The sequence below is a fragment of the Uranotaenia lowii genome, chromosome 2 (genome assembly GCF_029784155.1).
Source record: "Uranotaenia lowii strain MFRU-FL chromosome 2, ASM2978415v1, whole genome shotgun sequence".
Taxonomy (NCBI): Eukaryota; Metazoa; Arthropoda; class Insecta; order Diptera; family Culicidae; genus Uranotaenia; species Uranotaenia lowii.
Window position 1 is genome coordinate 432,205,010 of NC_073692.1, and position 18,698 is coordinate 432,223,707.

The window sequence follows — 18,698 nt, forward strand, 5'->3', positions numbered from 1 at the left end:
GCTTGATTGGACTTTAACTGATCGATTTATTTAGGAAAAGTAAAATGCCTTGCGTTCAATTCAACTTATTGATCTATTCTATCTTAAAATGGCTAACTCAACTATTGTATGTAGCTCTCTCTCTGGGTTCATCGCTATGTTGTGAAAGAGTTGATTATACACTAGGGTACAATCACAAATATTAGTTTTACGAACAAATGAGTTACCATGTCAAGTGAACATAAGACACATTACAACACAAACTTATTCTAATTCCTGATCGGTGTAGTACCGATCACTAGTAAAACAGTAAACTAATTTACGGTAGAAAAATTAATTAAAAATCGTTGTGTCACTGTTGAAGCATTTTCTACCTCTGTTCAAATTTTTTATCAAGAATCATGCCACAATCTTAAAGCCACAATCCCCGAAACTAGAATATGTGTTCAAATTTTGGCTTGGTTTTTCGGCTGGATGAAAAAAACAGATTGGGAGAAAAATTGGATTAAAGACAAATAAACGTCTAAGATAATAGTATGAGTGTTTTCAACTTAGTCTTTTTAGATGATTTCTGGAAGAGTGGCAGCCTTTTTTATCCCTATTTTCTTAAAATTTTACAAATTAAAGTGTTCAATCGTAGGATCACAGAAAACGCCAATGTTTCAATTAAATATTGAACGTTCAATCTTGTTTCGTAAAGAAAAGCATGTACCGGTTATTGAACAAACTTCGGGTGGTGATTGGAAAAATAAACTAACTATTTCTTGGTTGCTAGTTCAACAAAATTCTCCCCGCGGAGCATACTATCTAGTGAAATACCCCTAGATATCTACAATGATATTCAATGTTTACGTGTTCAATAATTAGAACATTGTCTGATCAATATTTGAATCATTGTGTTGAATCATTGGGACGAAAGTAGTTTTGAATAAAAAGGCTTAAATGATAATTTCAAAACATATTTCCGCGAAAAAATATATCGATTCGAAGCTTAGAAACAAGCATAAGCTACACTATCAAAATTTTATCCAAAATACATTTCGTCATTATTTATTAGCCACAAATGCGTTGAATCCCAAAGATAATATTAAATATATAGTGTTCTTACTCTACTAGGTTTTTGTGAAGGATCGTCTATATCGTTCATCGAAAGCTACACATTTTTCGGATTCGATTTTTTTTATCGTAATTCCCATCAATTTTTTTTTACTATTAGTATTCTCAATTGGAAACTTCAATATCAATCATCAGTAAAATATCATCATTTTCTTATAAGATCTCGGCTACCTTTTAACTTGGGACTTCCAAGTCTAAGAACGCATCCCCTTGTATTAACATTTCCTATTCAACTTCCTTAAATGGTCACCCTAGGCAGCAGAACGAAATGTTCCTGTGGGAAACAGGAAGGAGCGAAAGAATAAATACCTACCTAGGTTGGTTGTTGTTGTTGTTGTTGCTGTGGCTCGCGATTAGCACGAGGGGTGCCGCAGGTCTCCTCTTACTTACTCAGACTATGTGTAGAGGTAGGAAGGTACCGGGAGTAGCCGGAATTATGTGCGCCTAGCGATCTAGTATAGTTAGGGGGAAGAAAAAAGAGGTGGGCTAGGAGGGAATGCCGCCAGAGCCAGACGGATCAGCCTGGATGAATGGGAAATATCTGTACGTACCTATAGCCTGTATAGTAAGTTAGGGGTATTGAGATGCGTGCGCAGCAAGAAGACCGAGACGATTTTCTTATACCGTGTGTCCGCCACCCTTTTCCACGTTTGAATACTTTATTGTCCTCATCATCATCATCAACGCCAGTCAGCCAAGGTTCGATTCGTCCGTTCGTTCGTCTGCCTGGCGGAGGGTCTTGGCTCGTTGCTGCGGGTCTCTCGAACGTGCGTTCCGAGCGTGTGACAGAAATGCGACGCATTCGTGTGGAACAATGGATGGCTGGCTCGAGCGAATACCGAAGGAGGGTTCTTCTGCGATAGAATGTAGAAAACTTTTTTTTTCGAACAATTTTTTTCAAGAAGGAACAAATAGGGTAAATGAGCCGACGCGGTTAGTGAACCCGGAGAACCGTTTGGTATGAAAATTTTCGCTTTTTTTTGCAATTGGGATCGATTGAGTTTATTTTAGTTCTATGCACTATTCAGTTTTGAATATTCATGTTGAAATTATCAATAACAAACATAATTTTACATACTACATAATTTTATTCATCAAGTTGGAAAAGTGGGATAATACACAAACTTCAAGTATGACATCAGTCAAATTGAAATATTGAACGCAACTTATTTATTTTGAAAACGGTCAAGTCAGTCAAGTCAGTCAAGTCAGTAAAGTCAGTAAAGTCAGTCAAGTCAGTCAAGTCAGTCAAGTCAGTCAAGTCAGTAAAGTCAGTCAAGTCAGTCAAGTCAGTCAAGTCAGTCAAGTCAGTCAAGTCAGTCAAGTCAGTCAAGTCAGTCAAGTCAGTCAAGTCAGTCAAGTCAGTCAAGTCAGTCAAGTCAGTCAAGTCAGTCAAGTCAGTCAAGTCAGTCAAGTCAGTCAAGTCAGTCAAGTCAGTCAAGTCAGTCAAGTCAGTCAAGTCAGTCAAGTCAGTCAAGTCAGTCAAGTCAGTCAAGTCAGTCAAGTCAGTCAAGTCAGTCAAGTCAGTCAAGTCAGTCAAGTCAGTCAAGTCAGTCAAGTCAGTCAAGTCAGTCAAGTCAGTCAAGTCAGTCAAGTCAGTCAAGTCAGTCAAGTCAGTCAAGTCAGTCAAGTCAGTCAAGTCAGTCAAGTCAGTCAAGTCAGTCAAGTCAGTCAAGTCAGTCAAGTCAGTCAAGTCAGTCAAGTCAGTCAAGTCAGTCAAGTCAGTCAAGTCAGTCAAGTCAGTCAAGTCAGTCAAGTCAGTCAAGTCAGTCAAGTCAGTCAAGTCAGTCAAGTCAGTCAAGTCAGTCAAGTCAGTCAAGTCAGTCAAGTCAGTCAAGTCAGTCAAGTCAGTCAAGTCAGTCAAGTCAGTCAAGTCAGTCAAGTCAGTCAAGTCAGTCAAGTCAGTCAAGTCAGTCAAGTCAGTCAAGTCAGTCAAGTCAGTCAAGTCAGTCAAGTCAGTCAAGTCAGTCAAGTCAGTCAAGTCAGTCAAGTCAGTCAAGTCAGTCAAGTCAGTCAAGTCAGTCAAGTCGATCTTTTGAATGGGCGATGGAATCGAAAAGTTATTCTCTCTCTCCTTAAGAAGAGCCCGTAAGATCTATCAACAGTTGGGTTAAATATTAGCTGCTGTTTCTCATCACCCATCACCCAAATTTGGCGCTTCCATCGCCTAGTCAATCAAAATCAATATCGTTCTTTTTTCATTTTGAAATCCGGGATCATAGCAATCTGAAAGTTACTTTAAACAGCCATCATGACCAACGTCTTTAAAATACAAGGTTTTCTAACTTTTCCAGTAAATAGGCGAGGAGAGCACGGTGAAGTGTGGTGACTGGTGATACTCGTTATTTATGTTTACAAATCAGCACTGTACTAACATGAAAAGGAAAGCTTAGGTCTCAGCTGTTCTATGGATTAAAGGTAAACAAACGCATCGAAGCAATTAACATGGTTGATTATGAAATTTGACAGATTACACGATTTTTGCAAAAAAAAACACGGCTCAAAAATCAATTCCTTCTTCATCCCAGTTTAAATCATTTGGTTTTACTTTCCAAGCTGAAGAAAATTTTTTTACAAAAAAACGGATTTTTTCGGAGCAGATGGTCTTCAAAATTTAGTTTTACCTATCGAGTGAAAAATATTTACAAAAATGAGATTCATTCAAGACTCAGGTAATGTTTTTTCCCGCCAAAAGATGTTCCGGGCACGGGTTCAACGACTTTAGGGATCGGAAATATTTCATTCGACTGGCTGACTGACTATCGAGTCTTGGATTTGACGAAATTCCAGTATTAGGACGCGTGATCGGCAGCAGTCCGGCGCACCGGGCTCAGCTGAGACGGCTGCTGCTTCCAGAAGTCAGAATGCAATTTCTTTTGCCGATGCACAACGGAATTTTACCACCCGGATTCCTTAGGGTGATACGCATTCCATCTCACCCCAAAGGCGAAGATTTTCAAATATCGATCGTACTTTTGGTACGTGTGTCTTAGCAGCAAGCAGTAACGCACGCGAATCCTTCCTTCGGACGGAAATCCGTCAAATTCGAAGGGTGACTTTTATTTACATCTAAGGAACCGGGCTGATGTGTCTTGCGCAGGAACGCGGGTCTAAGTTAACTTCCCTAGGGGTCCTCCCTTATGTCTTTCGACGACCGAATGAATTAATGAGGGCTCCTAAGGATGGAAGGAAGGAAGCAAGAAGTGCGCCTTGTTCGGGGATTTGACTGTTGCCAATTTTAGGGACTTTCCAGGAGGGTTGAAATTTGTGCGCTTGTGCTAAGAAGGAACACGAGCATCTTTGAAAGTTGCTAGCAGGGTCAGGGCTGCTGTAAATAACGCGTCTGTTGAGAGTTTACGCTTGATTCTTACAAAAAAAATTACTAGAGAGACGACCCTTCCAATGTTTAGAAACTTCAATCTCGTTTTCCTCAAAGACAGGATTGTTTTTAATATTTTTTTTTTGTGCTACATATGAAGGCTGATGATTTTTCATCGTCTTTTATAACCAACCAAAAAGACTTGAATGTTGCGATATATTTTTTTTTAATTTAATAAATCATTTCTTTTCCGGAATATAAAAAAAATCTCACCAAGCCTTAAAGCAAAGATATTATATTCTACACAACTATAAGCAGAAAATTCTGTAACATTCTGTAAAATTAAGGTAGGCGTTGAAAAAGTTAAAAGCACGTGCTTTTGAAAGCTGTAGAGTAAGGTTGCTAGAATTTTTCCAGGTTCAGTCCGGGCCGGACAATTCCGGACAATTTTAACTTAAAACCTGGCAAAATCCGGACATTACATTTTAAAATTCTCAACCAAAAATCTGGGTAAAATCCGGGCTAATTTGGAAAAAACTTGGAATTATTCAATCAAAATCAAGAAGAAAACAAATATTTTTTCATCAAAACAAATCAGAAGTTTTTAGATCGTAGTTTTGGCTTCCGTTTATGATTATTTAGATAAAACTTGCTCAAAAAATCGTTTAAGGACGCAAAATAAAAAAAAATGTATCTTCAAGTATGAGTTTTTTTTTGTAAGATTTTAAAAATAAAGTGAATAAATCCGGACAAAATCCGAGATATTTTCAACGAAATTCAGGCAACCAGGCCGAACCGGACGTTTTCTAAATGTTTTGTCAAATATCTGAAGAAATTTCAAAAGAAAGTTCTGTTTCAAGCTCTCTTCAATAGAAGTTTACTGCATCGTGCAACGTAGACTATATTTGAAGACAAAGAAAGCCATGATTTTTATGCACCGCACGTGTTTTTTCCGTTCGTGTATAAATATTGAAACAAAAGTTTCAAGAGATTATTTGAAATAAAATCTAACGCTCGAATGGACGTCGAAAATAGTTGATATGACTGCTGGATGATTGTGAATATTTGAAGATTTTATCGTTAAAATCAATGGAAAGTGTAGTGAAAAATGGCTTGTCACCTGGATTTCGTTATAAGTAGAAAAAATGTGGTTTAGTGCTGTCTTTTTATGCCATAAAGTTAAAATTTACTCATCTGGTTACGAGATTATAGTTGATCCGGTCTTTTTTTATTCTTAGTGAAGAGACATAAAGTGAGCATCTGGCTATCTGTCATTTTGAAATAAGTGTGGCATCTCTAACACAGCAAGAAAAAATCGTGTAAATTTAGATCAAAAACGATGCACGAAAACGGAACATCGATTTTGATATAAAATTCTACCACGGTGTATTTTTCTCAACAATGTAATTTTTGAGGCGTGTAAATTTAGATCGAAAACAATGCACGAAAACGGATGTCATGAACCGTCGTGTAAAAATACACAATGATGTAAATTTCAAAACATATTACCGTTAATATTACAAATCTTTCATAAATAATCAGATTTCGGGTGTTGTTTATGAATAAATATGCCACATGAGTCATTTTATTTAACATATATTGCCGATACACTGAAAACTCAAAAAAACACCCACCAACACTGGCAGCTGGAATTGTGGTTGTGTCCGATGATCCCCAGCAGGGCGATGTTTTGCCGATCAGCGTCAGGCAGCATTCTTGAATCCTCCCGGAACAGCATCGTAATCGGAATCCCCTAAACATTAGAAACATTCAACTTGGATTCGTCTTTTCATCCATTTATAAAACTGCAATTCCTGCAATCGAAAGAGAATTTGAAGTTGCATTTTTTTCATTTCGTCTATAACTATAACCTACCATTTATTAATTCAATTATGAAAGAATTTGGTTCGGTTTTAATACAAAATTAACTGCGGAAGCGAATTTTTTTCTTTTTGCACAATAAACCACCATCTCGGATAAAAACAGAACAATTTATGCCGCAAAAAAAAGGAAAACAATGGATCTGTCGTGTTTTACATTGTTTTCGATGTAATTTTATATTGAGATATATTTTTTAGATCAGGGCGTGTAAACATACATCATACAAAATTAAGTTTATACCAACGATTCAAAAATAGATCAAAAAGAGTGTAAAATTACATCAGTTTTGAATTACACTGGTCAAAAAGTAGATCACTCGTATTTTAGATTGCGTATACTTTTAGAATTTTTTTGCTGTGAAGAGCATAGATTCTAATGTGGGCTGAGTTCCTGAAATTTGAAGTGAATAAGGAGAGACAATCTGCGATGCCAGGTAAATGTTTGACGTTTTGTAGTTAGGAAAAAAGGTAAACAAAAAGGTGTAAAATTTCGATGAACTCATTTTACTACGGCTTTTTACTTCAAAGATCTCTTAAAAAGTAAGTCTAAGGTCTTCTTCTAGTGGTTTAAATATTTTTTGAAAAAACATTAATACCTACTAAGCGCTAAATTGAGTTTCAAAAACTGTTTTTTTTCTTGCGATTGAAAACACACCTAAGTATTTTAAAAGTTTTTGAATGAAAAAGTGATATTTTTACAAAAACTTTCATTCGAAAAAAATTGTTGGAGATATTTGTAAGCTAAATTTACGAAAGTACTGTTTTGGAAAGCATTCTAGCAAGGAAAAAATCTGGTTGAAAAAAAACTGGAATTTTCTCCTGTTTTCTGTTAACCGAAGTAACAAATTTGATGGTTTTTTTTTCTGGAATCAACGGAGTGTTTGAGTTGATTTTTGTACTGGAAGAAGATTTAAAATGATTTAGATTCTTTATAGATTTATTTAAGAGTTGTATTTCGTTTGCACTTCTGAAATGTCTGCTCTTATGTGAGAGCTGTTTGCACATTTTCGTAACTTTTTGAAAAAGAATCAAACGTATTTCCGTCGGCGTGTCTTGCAAGTACCTTCTCATGACAAAATTTGCCCAATAATTATTAAAAAATAACATTAGGACCTAATTTCCTTTTAATTATACGCCTGTACCTAAAAGTTTCCGGAATTCCCTAAACTCTTCTATGGAGCACTTTGTGGAGTGGATAGAAATTCATTTTGCAGTTTCGATCGGAGACTTACGTATTCAAACAGAACAAAATAATGAAAAATTTCACGAAGAGTCAAAAAAATTGGTATATTTTTTCTGACAATTCTAAGTTTTGAACCGAGAAAGTCATGATAAAAGGTGATTTTCTTGCCTAAGCTGAGTTTAATTTTTATAAAATTCAGATAGTTACACAGTAACACCTTGAGAAGAGTTTAGCTCCTTGCCAAGGAAATTTTTACTGATTTGTATGAAGTTGTCAAATGTTGAACATCTTGAGTAGAGTTCAGCTCCTTGTCGAGAAAAATGTTTAAGGACATGAGTAGAGTTCGGCTCATTACCAAGCAACAACAGCAAACTTTGAGCTAAGAATTAGACATCTAGAGTAGAGCTAAGCTCCTTGCCAAGAAAAATGCTTAAAATCATGAGTAGAGTAAAGCTCATTGCCAAGGCTATTCGCTAGTAAAAAGACAACTTCTTGAGTAGAGTAAAACTTGCCAAAACATGTTTGGAACCTTGAGTAGAATAAAGCTCATTGCCAAGGGAATTTTGCTAGCTGAACGCCAAACTTCTTGAGTAGAGTTCAGCTTCTTGACAAGCAAAATGTTTGGAAACTTTAGTAGAGTAAAGCTCATTGTATTTTGCTAGTAAAAGACTAACTTCTTGAGTAGATTAAAGCTCCTTGCCAACAAGAATGTTTGAAACATTGAGTAGAGTTAAGCTCATTGTATTTTGCTAGTAAAAAGACAACTTCTTGAGTAGACTTCAGCTTCTTGCCAAGAAAAATGTTTGAAACTTTGAGTGGAGTTAAGCTCATTGCCAAGGATACTTCCGCTAATATCTTAATAAATTAAACAGCTTGAGTAGAGTACAGCTTCTTACCAAGTAGAATGTTTGAAACCTTGAATTGAGTCAATTTCATTACAACGAAAAGTTTTATCAGGATGGTGAGCTGATGGATACAAATAAATAATATTATTTTGTTACCACTATTTTGTCTGTGGGTCTTTACGAACAAGATGCAACACATTTGATGGACTTTTCGTCACCAAACCAAACATAAATAATCAAATTTATTCTCTCAAAAGCCGAAAGAGTCTTTCATTAAAGAATTCCGTTTATGGACTCAATTTCCTAGGAGGATGAATTAGAAATATGATCTAACGTTGACAAACATCTTCTAGGTAAGAGTATAAACTTTCCAGACATATTTAACGATTAATGATAAATGTACAATACCGCCTGTTCTAATGCCATTCAATGTACCAAAGATGTAGATGTGTTAATGTTGGCGTTGATCATCATCTGGTTACAGTAAACATGTCTTTGCATTACCTTGAAATGAGCAACTATAAAAAATTGCCAAAATATTGGCATCTGTTGCTGAGTACCATAAAGAAATTACCTTGATGTAACACAATTCAGTATTCAGGTAACATTGATTTAACTTGCACGGGGCACGGCATATTTTTCTGCCAGGCATATCTAATGACTACTGAAGCCATCTGTTTTTATCACTAGGTATATGATATTGGCTCCAATGTCATTCAAAACAAAGTCACACTCTTGCGTTAGGTAAGTTCAATAAATCGAAATTAAACCGCCCATTAGAACATCTAACTCGGCTGCAGCTCAATGATCTCCTAAGCCAACCAAATCGCTCTCACGGCAATCAGTTCAGCTCATTGACTAGTTGAATAGATAGATCATAACAACATATCGCACGTCGTCACCGAGCTCACACTTAACAACCGTTTGCCATAATCGCGCCAAATGACACCCATTACACTTATAGCGACGACCGTTAGCAGTTGTTGTGTTATCCCACAAAACCCACAACTCCATCCGCTACGATAAAATCCGTAGTGCTGTGGTGTGGTGGGCAGACATTTATCACCGCTCATGCAAAACCACCCGCTCGTTCGTTCGGTCGCTCACTTACTTACTTACTTGATTAACAGCGCTCTATTTGCTGTGATTGTGATAACGAGCAATTCAGCATTTCGCGCAGGAAGCGTAAAGCGCACACGCTCCAACTACTTACTGTATGACGATGGTTCAGAAGCAGTAGGCCGCGAGCAAGCCGCGATTTATTTTCCCACATTCCTGCACAGACGGACAGACAGCTTCGCGTATTCGCGCAGCAAGCCGGTCAAACCAAGAGTCGTGGCCTACTACTGGCAGCCGGGCTTCTTGATATCGCGTCGTTGTTATGATGGTGCTTTATCGAACGCGTGCGATGTCGACAACGACGACGACGTGCCATTATGGCCAATATAATATGTGTATCGAGTCATCGAGTATCCGGCCAACTCGCCGCCATTACTAAGTGGCATAGTAGTAGCCACGGGAGTACTCCGGCCGGGGTTTAGCTCGTGCCAAAATGGCGCTGTTGCTCAATCTCCACCACATGAATCCGAGCGACGACGCGCCGTGGGAGGAGAAGGCGATTATCTCGCGCTTATGATGCCAAGTGAGCCGAGATTTGCGAAGCGCCCCTTGAGGCAAACTTGGCCTGGCTTATAACCGGTTATTGGGACTTTGTATTCAATTTGTCCTATTAATGGGATGCTGCGCCGTGCTCCACCAGAAGGAGGCCTCATTTGAATTAATACCACACTCTCCACGGGCATCGAATCCCAAAAGGGGGGCCTCCGTTAGGTTAGGAAAAGGTCTTTCCACTTATTGATATATCAATAGAGTGTGGTGTGTATGATAATGCGCGCGCCCTGCCGTGTTAAATTCCACCGGAGTTATCTTACCCGGGGGCCGCCAGGCAGCAGTCCAGGCAGAGGCCAAAACTCGTGGCAAAAGTGTGAGCCTCGCTTGCCGCCGATCGTCAAATAAAAGAAATACATTCACAAATATCGCCCAACGGCAAAGGCAATCGGCGACTGTTGTGGCGGAATGAACGAATGCGACGACGAAGAAGACGCGAACGAAGAGTGAATAAAAATCAACAACTCAGACCAAATAGATCTCGAGCAAGCGAACGAACGAGTGAAACCGGCAGCCAACCCAACGAGCCACAACCATTACCCGACGATCAGCATCACCACACCACAGGACCAACAAAAGCATCATCAACAACAACAGCACAAGAAGCAGCAGCAGCAGTCGAGTTGAGCCCCAAGGAACCGAGCGTGAGAAAGTTTCGGAAAAAATAACGTGTGCTAAGCGCGCGGGCATTTGTTTTCCGAACGAGATTACAATGCTTGTGCACCTCCGGGTTCTCCTGCTTCCTGCCTCACCCTGACCCAATCAGCCCATCCAATCCGTCACGAGCTCATCAGGAGGGATCTATGCTACTATGCTGCTGGTCATGTTGCTCGCCTCTCTAATGGTGTGCCCTATCGATCTAGGCGCGCTCAGACGCTTCAATGTGTTAAAAACTAGTCATATTAGATCCCGGGACCCCGAGCAACGGTAGAAGCAGAAGACGAGGCAAAAAAAAAAGTTAAACTGATATTTTCATATAATAAAGAAGTTAAACAAAAAAAATCGTTATACACCCGGGCCCTCGAAGTGGTTCCCTTCTGGATCGACGACGAGTCCAAGAACCTGGAAGAGGGAAGGGTGGCGAGAAAGCATAGGAAGCGCTTGCGATGAGGACGACGAAGACGAAGTGAAGAGGGGTGAAGCAAAAGGACGGGTAGAACGCGCGAAGCATGCTAGTCAGCCAGCCAGCCAGCCGAGCAAGGAACGCAGGCGGACGGAGAACACGAAGAGAGTATGAGAGAGAGAAAACATAAAAGCGACAGATGGTTACGATCGTATATACATTTGCAGGTGGTAAACTCGTGTGGGAAATACTGTTGAGTCGAGGTTCCCACGAATCGTTCGGTCCTGCTCCGAGTATAAAAGCGGGACTCGGTACAATTTTGACTCATTCCACATCTCGTTCTCGTACCGTTCACTACGTACGCTCAGTTTTAAACAATTTTAACCAATTCGCAACAAGACGCACTCGTCTTTCGGAATTGTTCAGTTCAGTGTTTTCGGATAAAAACAACTGAAGGATAACAACAAACCAGAAGTGACATTTCGCAATCAAGGATAAAGTGAAAACAGAGAGAGTGATAAACCAAAAAGACATTTTCTGAAAAAAACAATCAAGTGTGCGCAAGCAACAAGTGATCTACCAAAAACAAAACAAAACCACAGAACATTCATAAAAAATGGTGTACGCAAACATGGTTGCAGAGCCCGCAATGAGCGGCAAAATCGCACAGCCTTCTTCGATGGAACCACTATCGCGGACATACCAGTACCGCAAAGTGATGAAGCCGATGCTGGAACGCAAACGTCGTGCCCGGATTAACCGTTGCCTGGATGAGCTGAAGGAGCTGATGGTTTCAGCCCTCCAGTCGGAAGGTGAAAATGTCTCCAAGCTCGAGAAGGCCGACATCCTGGAATTGACCGTCCGTCACCTGCACAAACTGCGCCGCCAACAGCGCCTGACCGTCAATCCAGTAATCGATGCTGACCGTTTCCGTGCCGGATTCACTCATGCCGCCAACGAAGTGTCCCGCTGCCTAGCCTCGGTTCCCGGAGTCGACATCAAGTTGGGAACAAAGCTGATGACCCACCTCGGCCATCGCCTTAACGATATGGACAAAGTTTCGCCACTGTCCGTCCACTGCGAACAGAACATCCAGAGCCCGCCAATCTCCCCATTCTCAACTACCTCATCGACTTCCGCCGCCGATCTCCAGAGCTATCAGATGCCACTGACCCCACAGTCTTACCGTTCCGGAAGTGGCAACTCCAACAGCCCATCACCAAACCCAAGCGAGTGCTCCTCCAACGGCGACTCGCAAACTCCCGGTCTGCTCAAGATCCAGGAATCCGTTTGGCGGCCATGGTAATTCCGCTATCCGTCTCCAATTGGAATCGGTACCAGTGAAAGACTTATCAACGCAACCAAATTCCTCAATCCAGAGATCTCAAGAGACAACAAGACAAAAAGGCAAAACAAAAAGCATTTTTATCAATCAATCGTATGGGTATAGCTTTAATAGGACATAGGAAAACTTTTTTTTCAAACTCTTTACTGTTAATGAGCGAGAGTTTTTTGTGATATTAATCGTTCTTTAGTTATGTTAGGTCTTAGGCATTACTTTTGTTAGTACTTTTTCGCTGAGAAAAATCTGTTTTATTTCTGCATTTTAGCTCAGAGAAAGATTTACGTAGCCAGTAGATTGTTTACAAATTGCACAATTTGTGCAGTTTCTGTGATTATAAGCAAAACAAGAAAATCAAAAAATGACATTTTTGTAAAAATAAAACAATCAATCAATTGAAAAAATTAAACAATTCTCTTATCACTCTAACGAAAAACTACCGAAAAATTCCCCTTTTTTCTCTCTGATAAGGTCGATAATTGTCTTCAAACGCCCGAGTATTCATTGAAAAAAACAAAACAGTTACAATTTTGTATCGTTTTCATCGAAATAAAACCACCCACCTACCACCCCCAACAATGTATCGGGAGAAAGTCGAGAACAAAAACAATAACCACGACGCTCGCTAGATCATCGGAAGCTACCCGCCATCCTCCGCTACACTCGTTATTGTTGTTATTATTATCAGTTCCAATTAGAACACGTACCAAAGCATGCGAGCGAAGCCAACCTAGAGCATTTAAAACAACAACAAAAAAACAGCAATCAAGAAGCACATGTGCCATGGCTGACTTGATTCGACCGAAACTCTCTCACGTAGCAAGCACGGCCATCGACGCAACGAAGAAGTCGGAAAAAAGAAAACGAAAAACAACTAACCAAAAAAATAAAGCAGCATACACACAGCAGGCCCTGCTATCCTATGTGTGTGCAAGCTGTTCGCATTTTTCCAAACCATGAGAAAAATATTTTTTCCCACGATCCGAAGCAACGTGTGGAACGAACGAACGAAGCAGCAACTGAACCGAACCCGCAAGTCCTGCTTTTATGCTGCTCCGCTTCTTCGTGTCTCCGTTTTCCGCTTGCCTGTTTCCTGCTAGCCAGCCACTGTTTGTCGATCCATTGCGTCGCGTTGCGCTCGTTCCCTCACCCCGCCTCAATGGCTTTTCTGTTCCATGCTTCTTCGTTTGGGTTGGGTTGGGTGGTGGTCGCTCGAAGAAGGGTGGAAGGTTGGTGTTTTCTTCTTTCACTGATTGCTTGTTGTCGTTTTTTTTTCTCCCTCGTTCGCTTGCTCGTGATCATGCTCGGCTTGCTGTGACGGCGCGGTCGCGAATGTGTGTAATTGAAGACATTCTCATAAGTGCGGACGTTCAAAGTGAGCTCATCCTAATGGATTGTCGTCGTATTTTAGCGTTTTTATTACTCGATTTACTGAAACGTTATGATTACTTGAAATTAATGGCAAAGCAAAAGTTTGCATATCAATTTGAATTGAAATTAAATATTGCAATCTTTTTTTTCAAATTTTTTGGGGATGAAATACCAATAAAAAATCATAATTTCATCATTTTTCTCAAAAAAAGAAATCATAAAAACTTAACTCTTGGGAAACATAAAACATTTCCGACTTAGAAACAGCAGGTTCAAATTTTTAAAAATTTCACATTTGATGTTTTTCCCGTTACACAAGTCTATGAAAGTCTGTGTTCTATCCTGACTTAACATCTAAATTTCCAAATTAGATCTTGTTTCAAACAATGAATTTGGTTTTCACAAATGAAAGCTTTCACCATTCTAATTAAGACCCAGCTTTGTAAGGTAACTTAAATGCCGAAGCATGTTACTGCAGCGCGTGATGGTTTCGGCAGCATTAAATTGACCAGGATCACGTTGCATGAAGCGTGCGTTCTTATTCCATACCCAGCCATGATTTTAGGTCGATTTGTAACAAAAAAAAATCGAATAACTTATTTGAGAAAGACGAGGGGAGAAGTTTGTACGTGATAGGACTGATATATATTGCGCATAACAAAACATTGACGGCTCGCTCATCTTCGTCACTCGTCGATTGTCAATGTCGTTAAGCGAGGAAGAATGCAGAACGCTGTTAACCCGATGAACACAGTGGAGTTTTTGAAGGTCGATTATTAAACAATCAATGGCCTAAAGAATACCAGCAAGATTTTGCGATTCTCAGTTTTATTGATCCTTGATCTAGTGTTTTTTTCAGAGAGATTCAAGGTCAAGCGACTTTGACCTTGTGACCTTATGCTCAATGATCTCCCGTTTAGTGATCCTAAGCCTAATGATTTTTAGTCTACTTAGACTCGGTTTAAATTACTCTCGGCCTAAAAACTCTTGGCCTAAAAATCCTCGGCATGAAGACCCTCGGCCTGAAGACCCTTGGCCTGAAGACCCTTGGCCTGAAGACCCTTGGCCCGAAGACCCTTGGCCTGAAGACACTTGGCCTCGAAGACCCTTGGCCTGGAGACCCTCGGCCTGAATACCCTTGGCACGAAGATCCTCGGTTTGGAGACTCTCGGCCTGAATATCCTTGGCACGAAGATCCTAGGTTTGGAGACCCTCGGCCTGAAGACTTTCGGCCTGGAGACCCTTGGCCTGAACACCCTCGGCACGAAGACCCTTGGCCTGAAGACCCGGTTTGGAGACCCTCGGCCTGAAGACCCTCGGCCTGAAGACCCTCGGCCTGAAGACCCTCGGCCTGAAGACCCTCGGCCTGAAGACTCTCGGCCTGGAGACCCTCGGCCTGAACACCCTCGGTACGAAGATTCTTGGTACGATGATCCTCGGTTTGGAGACCCCCGGCCTGAAGACCTTCGGCCTGGAGACCCTTGGCCTGGAGACCCTCAACCTGGAGACCCTCAGCCTGGAGACCCTCGGCCTAGAGACCTTCGGCCTTAAAACCCTCGGCCTGGAGACCCTCGGCCTGTAGAACCTCGTCCAGAAGACTCTCGGCCTGGAGATCCTCGGCCTGGAGATCCCCGGCCTGGAAATCCTCGGCCTGGAGACCCTTGGCCTGTAGACCCTTGGCCTGAATACCCTTGGTACAAAGATCCTCGGTTTGGAGACCCTAGGCCTGAAGACCCTCGGCCTGAAGACTCTCGGCCTAGAGACCCTCGGCCTGAACACCCTCGGTACGAAGATCCTCGGTACGAAGATTCTTGGTACGAAGATCCTCGGTTTGGAGACCCCCGGCCTGAAGACCTTCGGCATGGAGACCCTTGGCCTGGAAACCCTCAACCTGGAGACCCTCAGCCTGGAGACCCTCGGCCAAGAGACCTTCGGGCTGAAAACCCTCGGTCTGAAAACCCTCGGCCTCAACACCTCAGGCACGAAGATCCCCGGTGTCGGAGACCTTCGGCCTGAAGACCCTTGACCTGGAGACCCTCGGCCTGTAGAACCTCGTCCAGAAGACCCTTGGCCTGGAGATCCTCGGCCTGGAGATCCTCGGCCTGGAGACGCTCGGCCTGAAGACCCTCGGCCTGAAGACCCTCGGCCTGAAGACCCTCGGCCTGAAGACCCTCGGCCTGAAGACCATCGGCCTGAAGACCCTCGGCCTGAAGACCCTCTGCCTGAAGATTCTTGGTTCGAAGACCCTCGACCTGAGGACCCTTGGCCTGAAGATCCTCGGCCTGAAGACCCTCTGTCTTCGGCCTGACGGTGTTCGGCCTGACGATTTACGGACTAACGATCTTTGGCCTAACGGTCGACGGCCTGACGGTCTACGGCGTGACGGTCTACGGCCTGATGGTCTACAGCCTGATGGTCTACGGCCTGAAATTCTTCAGCCTGACGTTCTACGGCTTGACGGCCTGACGGTCTACGGCGTGATGGTCTACGGCGTGATGGTCTACGGCCTGACGGTTTATGGCCTATGGTCTGACCTAAAGGTCTACGGAATGAAGATCTACGGCCTGACGGTCTATGGCCTGACGATCTACGGCTTGACGATCTACGGCCTGACGGTCTACAGCGTGACGGTCTACGGCCTGACGGTCTACGGCCTGACGGTCTACGGCGTGACGGTCTACGGCCTGACGGTCTACGGCCTGACGGTCTAGGGCCTGACGTTCTACGGCTTGACGGCCTGACGATCTACGGCCTGACGGTCTACGGCCTGACGGTCTATGGCCTGACGGTCTACGACGTGACGGTCTTCGGCCTGACGATCTACGGCCTGACGGTCTAGGGCGTGACGGTCTAGGGCCTGACGGTCTACGGCCTGACGGTCTAGGGCCTGACGGTCTAGGGCCTGACGGTCTACCGCCTGACGGTCTACGGTGGGACGGTCTTTGGCCTGACGATCTACGGCCTGACGGTCTACGGCCTGACGGTCTACGGCCTGACGTTCTACGGCCTGACGGTCTACGGCGTGACGGTCTAGGGCCTGACGGTCTAGGGCCTGACGGTCTACGGCGTAACGGTCTCGGCCTGACGATCTACGGCCTGACGGTTACGGCCTGACGGTCTACGGCCTGACGGTCTACGGCTTGACGGTCTTCGGCCTGACTATCTTCCGCCTGACGGTTTACAGCCTAACGGTCGACGATCTGACGGTCTACGGCCTGACGGTCTAGGGCCTGACGTTCTACGACCTGACGTTCTACGGCCTGACGGTCTACGGCCTGACGGTCTAGGGCGTGACGGTCTAGGGCGTGACGGTCTAGGTCCTGACGGTCTACGGCCTGACGGTCTAGGGCCTGACGGTCTACGGCGTGACGGTCTACGGCGTGACGGTCTACGGCCTGATGGTCTTTATTATTACGGTCTATGATCTGACGGTCTGACGGTCTACACGGTCTACGATCTGACGGACTACGGTCTGACGGTCTATGGCCTGACGTTCTAGGGCCTGACGGTCTACGACCTGACGTTCTACGGCCTGACGGTCTACGGCCTGACGGTCTAGGGCCTGACGGTCTAGGGTCTGACGGTCTAGGGCCTGACGGTCTAGGGCCTGACGGTCTACGGCGTGACGGTCTTCGGCCTGACAATCTACGGCCTGACGGTCTACGGCCTGACGGTCTACGGCCTGACGTTCTACGGCCTGACGGTCTACGGCGTGACGGTCTAGGGCCTGACGGTCTAGGGCCTGACGGTCTAGGGCCTGACGGTCTACGGCGTAACGGTTTTCGGCCTGACGATCTACGGCCTGACGGTCTACGGCCTGACGGTCTACGGCCTGACGGTCTATGGCTTGACGGTCTTCGGCCTGACTATCTTCCGCCTGACGGTTTACAGCCTAACGGTCGACGATCTGACGGTCTACGGCCTGACGGTCTACGGCCTGACAGTCTACGGCCTGACGGTTTACGGCCTGACGGTTTACGGCCTGACGGTCTATGGCAAGACGGTCTACGGCCTGACGGTCGACGGCCTGACGGTCTACGGTCTTCGGCCTGACGGTCTATTGCGTGACGGTCTACGGTGTAACGGTTAATGGCCTGACGATCTTCCGTCTGATGGTCTACAGCCTAACGACCTACGACTTAACGGTTCACGGCCTGAAGATCTAAGGCCGGCCTGACGACGTACTGCCTGACGACCTACGGTCTGATTACCTACGGCCTGACGACTTACGGCCTGACGACCAACGGCCTGACGACCAACGGCCTGACGACCAACGGCCTGACGACCAACGGCCTGACGGTCTACGGTGTAATGGTTAATGGCCTGACGGTTTACTGTCAGACGATCCACGGCCTAACACGTCCTGACTTTCTGATGCCTGCCTTTAGGGCTTGACAGCTATTTCCGTAACAAATTTGTATAATGTTTTCTGAATTTTTTCCCCAGATTATTTAAAACCTATTGTTAAGAATTGTTTTCAGAGAAAAAATCTATTACGTTTTATGAACCTTCTGGTCTTCCATCGAATCGAGTGAGAAAAATTCCACTGTTAAACATGCTTGTTATTCTTTTTTTCCCAATTAAACACTGCTGGATCGTGCCGGACCTTCGGTTTTGCGCGCTTCTTCCCATACAGGGGAATTTTCTTTGAATAACATGTGAGAGGTAAAAAAAACCCCGAAAATTTTTGCTACCCTTCTCAAATTGCGCTTCTCCCGATGAGATTATTGGTGGGACCGGATGCGCAATTTCAAATCGAGAAGATGTTGTTGTTGCTGGGTCCCCTTTTTGGGTAAGATACAACGGCAACTTTTTGGATTCACCCCTTTTTTTTTTCACCGGGCTTTGATTTCTTCGGTCTTCCTTGAGTTTTTTTTTCTGGTGCTTCGTGAGTCATTCATGGCGGCGGCCCTAAAAGTGCTGTTACTGCTG

The 18,698-nt window shown here is 43.5% G+C and overlaps 3 protein-coding genes across 3 annotated transcripts; 2 read left to right on the top strand and 1 right to left on the bottom strand.

The window, feature by feature from the left end:
• Window positions 1-11,370: 11,370 nt before the first annotated feature.
• On the top strand, window positions 11,371-12,790 carry LOC129748444 (enhancer of split mgamma protein-like). The gene has a single exon (XM_055743070.1). It carries the CDS (start codon window positions 11,670-11,672, stop codon window positions 12,357-12,359), a length of 690 nt encoding a protein of 229 aa, XP_055599045.1. The 5' UTR covers window positions 11,371-11,669; the 3' UTR covers window positions 12,360-12,790.
• A 2,837-nt stretch (window positions 12,791-15,627) lies between these two features.
• On the top strand, window positions 15,628-16,232 carry LOC129743527 (uncharacterized). The gene is made up of 2 exons (XM_055735565.1): window positions 15,628-15,776; window positions 16,055-16,232. The coding sequence occupies exons 1-2, from the start codon at window positions 15,628-15,630 to the stop codon at window positions 16,230-16,232; spliced, it is 327 nt and encodes a 108-aa protein (XP_055591540.1).
• Window positions 16,233-16,488: 256 nt separating this feature from the next.
• On the bottom strand, window positions 16,489-18,323 carry LOC129743528 (apical junction molecule-like). Its single transcript, XM_055735566.1, has 6 exons — window positions 18,275-18,323; window positions 17,967-18,067; window positions 17,686-17,823; window positions 17,236-17,643; window positions 16,957-17,191; window positions 16,489-16,862 (listed from the first exon to the last, which is right to left on the bottom strand). The coding sequence occupies exons 1-6, from the start codon at window positions 18,321-18,323 to the stop codon at window positions 16,489-16,491; spliced, it is 1,305 nt and encodes a 434-aa protein (XP_055591541.1).
• Between the last annotated feature and the right edge of the window lie 375 nt (window positions 18,324-18,698).

What these genes read in the sequence shown, in the direction of transcription:
- LOC129743528 (XM_055735566.1), bottom strand. Translation starts at nt 18,323, where the DNA reads ATGTTTAACAGTGGAATTTTTCTCACTCGATTCGATGGAAGACCAGAA. An exon ending in ATTCGATGGAAGACCAGAAG is followed by an intron (nt 18,068 to 18,274) that starts GTTCATAAAACG and finishes ATTACACCGTAG; the next exon opens with ACCGTCAGGCCGTTGGTCGT. An exon ending in AGACCGTCAGATCGTCGACC is followed by an intron (nt 16,863 to 16,956) that starts GTTAGGCTGTAA and finishes CGTAACCGTCAG; the next exon opens with GCCGTAGATCGTCAGGCCGA.
- LOC129743527 (XM_055735565.1), top strand. Translation starts at nt 15,628, where the DNA reads ATGGAGACCCTTGGCCTGGAAACCCTCAACCTGGAGACCCTCAGCCTG. An exon ending in CCCGGTGTCGGAGACCTTCG is followed by an intron (nt 15,777 to 16,054) that starts GCCTGAAGACCC and finishes CTCGGCCTGAAG; the next exon opens with ACCCTCTGTCTTCGGCCTGA.
- LOC129748444 (XM_055743070.1), top strand. Translation starts at nt 11,670, where the DNA reads ATGGTGTACGCAAACATGGTTGCAGAGCCCGCAATGAGCGGCAAAATC.